The sequence below is a fragment of the Populus trichocarpa genome, chromosome 7, assembly GCF_000002775.5.
Source record: "Populus trichocarpa isolate Nisqually-1 chromosome 7, P.trichocarpa_v4.1, whole genome shotgun sequence".
In the NCBI taxonomy this organism is placed as follows: domain Eukaryota; kingdom Viridiplantae; phylum Streptophyta; class Magnoliopsida; order Malpighiales; family Salicaceae; genus Populus; species Populus trichocarpa.
The window spans coordinates 2,902,256-2,912,147 of NC_037291.2; the positions used below are offsets into that span (position 1 = coordinate 2,902,256).

A 9,892-nucleotide genomic window follows, 5' to 3' on the forward strand; every position below is an offset into this window, starting at 1 on the left:
ATTAATTATTTATATAATTTGAAATTTTGTGCACTCTTTTTACTTGGTATATATATTATTTGGTAGAAAAAATATTACTTTCCTGAGGAAGATGAGTCGATTGTTCGTAATATTTGGGAAGATAAGGCTAGGATAGCTTTGAATCAACAATTAACACGAGCTCGCAAGAAAGCTATGTCAAAAGAAAACACTACAAATATTATAGATTGTCTTGATAAAGGTCCTGCCTGGATAAACAATGATGACTGGAATCAAATGATCAAAGATGTTTGGTCCACCCCTGAATTTCAAAGGAGATCTGAATCTGCTAGGAGGAATCGATTAACCAAAACAGATGGCAAAATAAGCACTCATTCTGGAGGAACAGTGTCATTTGCATCATATCGAGCTAACATGGTATGGATTTTTTTTTTATGCTTAAGATAATAAATTAAAATTGTATATTTATCTTTTATAATATTTATTAATCTTGAAAGCAAGAGGAAGCTGGTGGAAAAGAACCTCCATGGGATGATGTCTTTTCAGCTTTGCATCAAAGTATTAAGCAATCTGGTAGCTTCGTCGACAACAAGTCTAAAAAAGTGGTTGTATGTATTTTTATTTGATTATTTCTTAATATAACTTAAGTATTATTCAACATTCAAATTAATTTATTATTGCATGTATTTTATTTGTAGGAAAATTATAAAATGGAGATGATTTCAAAGTATGGAACTGATCGGGAAAATCATCCTTCATTTGATGGAGCAGCTTGGTGTGTGGCTTCAGGAGGAGTTACAAAGGGTAGGGTATGTGGTGCACCTCGTATGCCAAAATCAAAAGTTAGTACAAGCTCTTCATCACATTCCTACTCGGTGGAGTCATCATATCCCAGTTCATCGTATCGAGCATTGCAAAAGGAGATAAAGGATAAAGAAGAGGAGATAAAGAAAAAAGATGATTTTATTCTTGAAATGAAACGGCAGATGGATTCCATGAAAGAATATCTTGTGAACAATCTTGAATACCATGGTGGGACATCAAATATTGATCAAGGTATGCCACCACCTTTGACTCCATCAATACCGCCACCTATGGCTCCTCAGATAATGACACCTATGGGTCCTGCATCTCAACCAATTTTTCGACCTACACCTTGACCTTTATATCCTAATCAATCTTGTATTGATCCACAATATCATGGTTCGTCTTCGCAACCAGCACCATGATTGTATCTTTTGTTGTTTTTTTTTTATTGTATTTGAACTTAATTGTATTAATGCAAGTTTAACTAAATTTTTATAATATGAATATTATTTTTATTTTGTTTTTTATTAATGATATAATTATTTTTAATATTAATTAATTTATGTTGGTTATATAAATTCTACAACTTTTAAAATATCCATAAATAATTAAATAAATAAATTAAAAGTCATTTTAATAAATAAATAAAAATTAATTTAATAAAAACAAATGCAATCACCAACGGATTCTCCGTTGGTGATTGCAACTGATGCATGAATCAGCAACGGAGAATCCGTTGCTGATTCACAATTTTTGCAACGGATTTATCCGTTGCTGATTTGGCAGCAACGGATAAATCCGTTGCAAAAAAATCAGCAACGACAAATCTGCATCGGATTTTTGCCGTTGCTGATTCCGTTGCTAAATTGTTTTAGCAACGGATTTTAGTGTTATTTGCAACGGAACAGTCCGTTGCTAATTACTCCATTTTTTAGTAGTGAGTGTAGAAAAAGTGAAGAGGGTATGATTGCAAGCTTTGAGAGGAGATTTTGAAAGGTTAAAAAAGGAAAACACATAATCCATCTCCGATTACTTTACAAACGTAATTTTAGTTCTTCATCATTTGAGAATACATAGAGAAAACATTGATGATGTTATAGAGAAAGTTTTGAGGTTTTTAGACTGAGAATTTGATTATGTTGTTGTGGTAATAGCAGAGTCAAAAGATTTAGAATAGAGTCAAACGATTTAGAATAGATGACAGTGGAAGAACTCACGAGTTCTCTTCAAGCCCATGAGTAGAAGATTGAAAAACAAATTAATAGAAAGAAGATCAGAAGAGCAAGTATTACAAGAAAAGTTGAGATCAAAGGACAAGACTAAGTCTAGTAGAGAAGGTTTTCAAAGAGGTGGAATCTTTTATAGAAAAGGAAGATGAAGAGGTTGTAGGTCATATAGAAGCCATGAAACTCATGGAGGGCACGATGACAATCAAAATTCTTTTCTAAGAGGATGTGGTAGAAGCCGAGGCCGAGGCCGAGGCCGATGAAGTTGGAGGTATGACATATTAGAAATTAAATGTTACAATTGCAAAGAGTTTGGTCATTATGCTTCAAATTGTCATTGCACCACTATTGGTGAAGACAAATTAAAAGGTGAATTTTGCTATGAAAGAGCCTGCTTTGTTGCTGGCTTGTGGAAATTTTGAATCATGCAATCGAAGCACTTGGTATCTTGATACAGGTGTGTCAAATCGCATATGTGAAATGAAGTTTTATTGAGCTTGATTAAGAAAGCTATGGCAACATCACCTTTAGTGATTTATCTCAAACACCATTTAAAGGTAGAGGTAAAATTATTCTTGAACTTAAGAATGATGAGTAGTGATTCATTTATGATGTTTATTATGTTCCTAATATGAAAAATAATAGCTTAAACTTAGGTCAGTTTCTTGAAAAATGCTATGTTGTACACAAGGCCAAGTTACTGGTAAAAGGCTACAAGCAGCAATATGGAGTAGACTATAAAGAAGTGTTTGCACCAGTGGCTTGACTTGAAACAGTGAAATTGTTAATCTTACCAGCAGCTCAGATGAAGCGGAAATTGCTATAGATGGATGTAAAGTTAGCCTTTTTTAATGGATGTCTTGAAGAAGAAGATATCACCTTGGTTCATTGTCGAAGAGCAAGAATATAAGGTATACAAGCTAAATATAGATCTTTACAGACTCAAACAAGCGCACCACAAGCATGGAATTCTAGAATTGACACTTATTATACACAAAATGATTTTTTCATATATCTATATGAGCATGCTTTGTATGTGAAATCTAAATCTCAAAGAAATATTTTGTTTATTTGCCTATTTATTTATAGATGATATAATATTTACAGGCAATAATCCTTCTATAATTAATTAAAGAGTTTAAGAAATATATGGTAAAGGAATTTGAAATAACAAATTTGGGACTCATGGCTTATTTTCTTGGAATTGACGTAAAGCAAGGCATGCAGATATGGAATTCTCATCTCACAAATAAAAAATATGCACCATAAATTTTAAAGAATTTTGCTGTGGAAGATTATTAACAAGTCCACACTCCAGTTAAATGTGGTGCCAAACTGACAAAAAAGAAGGAGTAGAAACATTGGTGAATCTGGAGTCTTGCTGGGTGCTTACATTACTTGCACCAAGCCTGATATCTTATTTGGAGCTGGTTTGGTTAGCAATTATATGAAAAATCTAAAAACCTCCCATTTTCAAACAACTAAGAGGATTTTGTGTTTTTTTAAAGACATATCCAATTATGATTTGTTTCATCCATCTTCACCAAGCCTTGAACTTATTGGTCATAGTGATAGGGATTGGGCTGGAAATTATAATGGTCAAAAGAGTACTCGTAGCTTTGTATTTTATTTGAGTGAAAGAAGAAAATTTATATGGTCTTCTAAGAAACAATTTATTAATATTGCTTTATCAACTTGTGAAGCAGAATTATATATTTGTAATTGTTTCTTGTATCTGTCATTGTTATTTAGTTAAGAAAATTACTGGAGGAATTACATTAAAAACGACTAGGATTTATGTTGATAATAAATCTACCATTGCATTAGTCAAAAATCTAGTTCATCATGAACATTCAAAACACAAAACACATTGATACTCGTTTTGATTTTATAAGAGAGCATGTGAAAGAAAAAGAAGTTGAGTTGATTCATGTGAGGACAAGTGATCAAGTTGTTGATATATTTGCAAAGCCTCTTAAACCTAATGTTTCCCATTATCCGTGGAAGAAACTTGTTTAAGATAAGAGAATGTTGAGCATTAAACTTGTTTCATTAAAATTAGAAACAACAAGATTACAAGTAATAGCATTAGAAACTCAGTCAAACGAGTATTTCGTTCAATATTTTTAGATTTGTAAGTGTCACCACTAGAATTTTCCATTACAACCTATAAAGACTGTATTCTATATTGTTTTAAGCAAACCATTAATAAATAAGTACTTCAAATCAAACTACAAACTTGGCTTGTACAAAATGCTATGGATGGACCCCTACTTATACTAGTTCATGGATCATTCTAGTACTTATTCAATACAACTTCCAACTAGCACCTTCTAGCCTTATTTATACAGAGATTATTGTGCACATATGGGTATTTTTATATATTATTCAAGAATAATCTAGCCACAAGAACATTTCAGACATTAGAATAATTTAAGAAAAATCTAGATATTGACTGGGTGTGCGGGTTGTGATAGCTGGGTTTTATGGATGGGAAACTAAAAGAGAAAGGCTGGGTTATTTATTTGAGATGCAGGGCAAAGAGGTTTTGAAATTAATTACTTGCTCTCTTCATCTTTGATCGAGAGGACAACAGCTGCGAGGTTTTGGTTTTTCTATGACTGGAAACGGAGGAGAGGGGCTGGAGGCGTTCTTGATGACTAGTGGTTGGTGAGGCTGCTGCCGTTGATGAGAAGGTGCTCCTATTCGGCGGCGACGCTGGTGGTTTTTGTTAAATAATATTTATGTAGTCTTATTTATTAAGGGTAGAATAGTACTTTCAGTTTAACCTATATATATTTTATTTGTATTTAGGTTAAGACTAAGCACTCATAATATACAGATTATTCAGAATTCCAGCCTCCTTTTTGTATTTGATCTCAATTAATTTAACATGGTATCAGAGCTGGTTTTATGAAACGAGGCTTAATCCCAAACACAAGTTCGCGGATACCAAATTTTTTGGAGTGAGATTTTGTCTTCCTCTTCTGCAAAATTTGGTATTTCGTCAGTTTCTGCAATTATTTTGATATTTCGTCTTTCCTTCAGCTTTTGCAATTTGGTATTTCCGTTCAATTTCTGCAAATTTGTTTTGTGTTTTGGAGTAATCGTATAATTTTGAGAAGATATTTGTTTAGTTTCTGCAATCTCTGTTTAGTTTCTGCAATTTGGTATTTTGTTTTCTGCTGCTTTTGCATTCTGGTTCTCTGCGATTGTTGATTATGGCTACTGAAAGAGATGATTCGCTTCAGTCTGTGAGTGTGAGGTTGGATGGGAAGAACTATTCGTATTGGAGCTATGTAATGAGAAATTTTCTTAAGGGTAAGAAGATGTGGGGATATGTTAGTGGAACTTATGTGGTACCTAAGAATACTGAAGAAGGAGATACTGCTTCGATAGATGCATGAGAAAAAAACAATGCAAAAATCATTACTTGGATCAACAATTCTGTTGAGCATTCTATAGGTACACAGTTGGCAAATTATGAGACAGCAAAGGAGGTTTGTGATCATCTGCAACGGTTATTCACGCAATCAAATTTTGCATAACAGTATCAGTTAAAGAATGACATACGAGCTCTTCACCAGAAGAATATGAGTATTCAGGAGTTTTATTCTGCCATGACAGATCTTTGGGATCAATTGGCTCTTACAGAATCGGCAGAATTAAAAGCATGTGGTGCTTATATTGAACGTAGAGAGCAGCAACGATTGATACAATTTTTAACAGCACTTCGCAGTGATTTCGAAGGACTTAGAGGTTCAATTCTGCATCGTTCTCCATTGCCTTCTGTTGACTCTGTTGTCAGTGAGTTATTGGCTAAAGAAATACGTCTTCAGTCTTATTCTGAAAAGGGAATTCTTTCTGCTTCAAATCCTTCTGTACTAGCAGTAACTTCTAAGCCATTCTCTAATCATCAGAACAAGCCTTACACAAGGGTTGGCTTTGATGAGTGCAGTTTCTGTAAGTAGAAAGGTCATTAGAAGACTCAGTGTTCTAAGTTGAGACAGCAGAATCAAGCTTGGAAGTCTGGCAGTCAGTCACAATCTAATGCTCATCGACCACCTCAGAGTTATAAACCACCACACCATAATACTGCAGCAGTAGCTTCCTTAGGCTCTATCACCGATCCTAATACTTTGGCTGAGCAATTTCAGAAGTTTCTCTCCTTGCAGCCACAAGCAATGTCCGCTTCTTTCATAGGTCAGTTGCCTTATAGTTCCTCAGGTACGTCACACTCTGAATGGGTCTTGGATTCTGGTGCTTCCCATCATATGTCTCCAGATTCCTCATCTTTTACCTCTGTGTCCCCTTTGTCCTCCATTCCTGTTATGACTGCTGATGGCACTCCTATGCCCTTAGCAGGTGTTGGTTCTGTTGTCACATCTCACTTGTCTCTCCCTAATGTTTATCTTATTCCAAAACTCAAATTGAATCTTGCCTCTGTTGGTCAAATATGTGATTCTGGTGATTATTTAGTCATGTTTTCTGGTTCTTTTTGTTGTGTACAGGATCTGCAGTCTCAGAAGCTGATTGGGACAGGTCGTAGGGAGAATGGACTATATATTTTGGATGAGTTAAAAGTGCCAGTTGTTGCCGCTGCCGCTGCCGCTGCTGCTACTACTGTTGATTTGTCTTCCTTTCGTTTGAGTCTTTCATCTTCTAGTTTTTATTTATGGCATTCCCGTCTAGGTCATGTTTCGTCTTCTCGTTTGAGATTTTTGGCATCCACATGAGCTTTAGGAAATTTAAAAACTTGTGACATTTCATATTGTAGTGGATGTAAACTGGCTAAATTTTCTGTTTTACCTTTTAATCGAAGTATTTTTGTTTCATCTTCACCATTTGATTTGATTCATTCTGATGTATGGGGACTTTCTCCTGTTGCCACAAAAGGAGGGTCTCGATATTATGTCTCTTTTATTGATGATCATACTCGTTATTGTTCGGTTTATTTAATGAAACATCGTTCTGAATTCTTTAAGATATATGCAACTTTTCGAGCTCTTATCAAAACTCAACATTCTGTTGTGATCAAATGCTTTAGGTGTGATTTGGGTGGGGAATACACCTCTAATAAATTTTGTCAAATGCTTGCCTTAGATGGAACCATCCACCAAACTTCATATACAGATACTCCTGAGCAAAATGGTGTTGCTGAAAGAAAACATAGGCACATTGTCGAAACTGCTCGTTCTCTCTTATTGTCTGCTTTTGTTCCTAGTGAGTTTTGGGGAGAAGCTGTTCTTACTGCTGTAAGTTTGATTAATACAATTCCATCTTCTCATAGTTCGGGTCTATCTCCTTTTGAAAAGTTATATGGGTATGTCCCTGATTATTCCTCATTTAGAGTCTTTGGTTGTACTTGTTTTGTTCTTCGTCCTTATGTAGAACGCAGTAAGCTATCCTCTCGATCCGCTATTTGTGTCTTTCTGGGTTAATGTGAAGGTAAAAAGGGGTATCGTTGTTTTGATCTAATAACTCAGAAACTTTATGTGTCTCGTCATGTTGTCTTCCTTGAGCATATACCTTTCTTTTCTATTCCATCCACTACTCATAGCCTGACAAAATCTGATCTTATTCGTATAGATCCTTTTTCTGAGGATTCTGGTAATGATACCTCTCCCTATGTTCGATCAATTTGTACTCATAACTTTGCAGGTACTGGTACTTTATTCTCTGGCACACCTGAAGCTCCATTCTCATCTACAGCCCCTCAAGCTTCATCTGAGATTGTGGATCCACCTCCACGTCAGTCCATCCGCATTCGTAAGTCCACAAAACTACCAAATTTTGCTTATTCTTGTTATTCTTCATCATTTACTTCATTTTTAGCTTCTATTCATTGTCTCTTTGAGCCCTCTTCCTATAAAGAGGCAATTCTAGATCCGCTTTGGCAGCAAACTATAGATGATGAACTTTTTGCTTTGCATAAGACAGATACTTGGGATCTGGTTCCTCTACCTCCTGGTAAGAGTGTTGTTGGTTGTCGTTGGGTGTATAAGATCAAGACTAATTCTGATGGGTCTATTGAGCGATACAAAGCTAGGCTGGTTGCAAAAGGATACTCTTAATAGCATGGTATGGACTATGAGGAGAAATTTGCCCCGATTGCAAAAATGACTACTATTCGTACTCTTATTACCGTAGCTTCGATTCGTCAGTGACATATTTCTCAGCTTGATGTTAAAAATGCCTTCTTGAATGAAGATCTTCAAGAAGAAGTTTATATGGCACCCCCTCCTGGTATTTCACATGACTCTGGATATGTTTGTAAGCTTAAGAAAACATTATATGGTCTCAAACAAGCACCCCGTGCTTGGTTTGAGAAATTCTCTATTGTGATCTCGTCTTTTGGCTTTGTTTCTAGCAGTCATGATTCTGCTCTTTTTATTAAGTGCACTGATGCAGGTCGTATCATTCTATCTTTATATGTTGATGACATGATTATTACTGGTGATGATATTGATGGTATTTCAGTTTTGAAGACAGAGTTGACTAAACGATTTGAAATGAAGGATTTGGGTTATCTTTGATATTTCCTGGGTATTGAGGTAGCATACTCACCTAGAGGTTACCTTCTTTCTCAGTCGAAATATGTTGCTGATATTCTTGAGCGGCTAGACTTACTGATAACAAGACTGTGGATACTCCTATTGAGGTTAATGCAAGGTACTCTTCTTCTGATGATTTACCTTTGATAGATCCTACTTTATACCACACTATTGTTGGGAGTTTGGTATATCTCACCATTACTCTTCCAGATATTGCATATGCTGTTCATGTTGTTAGTCAGTTTGTTGCTTCTCCTACTACTGTTCACTGGGCAGCTGTTCTTCGTATTTTGTGATATCTTCGGGGTACAGTTTTTCAAAGTCTTTTACTTTCATCCACCTCTTCCTTGGAGTTGCGTGTATACTCTGATGCTGATCATGGTAGTGATCCCACAGATCGCAAGTCTGTTACCGGGTTCTGTATCTTTTTAGGTGATTCTCTTATTTTTTGGAAGAGCAAGAAACAATCTATTATTTCTCAATAATCCACCGAAGCAGAATATCGTGCCATGGCATCTACTACCAAAGAGATTGTTTGGTTATGTTGGTTACTTGCTAATATGGGAATTTCCTTTTCTCATCCTATTCCTATATATTGTGACAACCAGAGTTCTATTCAAATTGCTCATAACTCGGTTTTTCATGAGTGCACTAAGCACATTGAGATCGATTGTCATCTTACTCGTCATCATCTCAAACATGGCACCATTGCTTTGCCTATTGTTCCTTCTTCCTTGCAGATTGCAGATTTCTTTACCAAGGCGCATTCCATCTCTCGTTTTCATTTTCTGGTTGGCAAACTCTCGATGCTTGTAGCTGCCGCATCGTGAGTTTGAGGGGAGATGTTAAATAATATTTATGTAGTCTTATTTATTAAGGGTAGAATAGTACTTTCAGTTTAACCTATATATACTTTATTTGTATTTAGATTAAGACTAAGTATTCATAATATGCAGATTATTCAGAATTTCAGCCTCCTTTTTGTATTTGATCTCAATTAATTTAACAGTTTTGTCATGAGGAGGGTGAGCTGCTGGGCGTCGATCTGGGGCAGTGGTGGTGGCTGCTTTCTTGATAATGGAGAGATGAGGGAGAAGTTTTAATTTTAATGGTCTAATGGGGGAGGAGGAAAGAACGACTGACTTTGCGTTTTGGTCTTCTGACTCTACTCTCTTTGTATGTGTGCGAGAGAAGAATGGTGGGTCTTTTTTTTTATGCGAGGGCGGCTGGAGGCTTCAGGTTTTTTTTTTTTTTTTGAAAAATCTGCATTTAATTTTTTTTATTAAAATTTGTTTTTTTTTATTTTGATGGGCTAATAATATAAAT

General features: G+C 35.5%; 1 protein-coding gene across 1 annotated transcript; it reads left to right on the forward strand.

Moving 5' to 3' along the window:
• The first annotated feature begins 204 nt into the window (after positions 1–204).
• LOC127905575 (uncharacterized) lies at positions 205–1,139 on the forward strand. The gene is made up of 4 exons (XM_052454596.1): positions 205–396; positions 477–587; positions 678–788; positions 966–1,139. Exons 1-4 carry the CDS (start codon positions 256–258, stop codon positions 1,137–1,139), a joined length of 537 nt encoding a protein of 178 aa, XP_052310556.1. The 5' UTR covers positions 205–255.
• Positions 1,140–9,892: the final 8,753 nt, after the last annotated feature.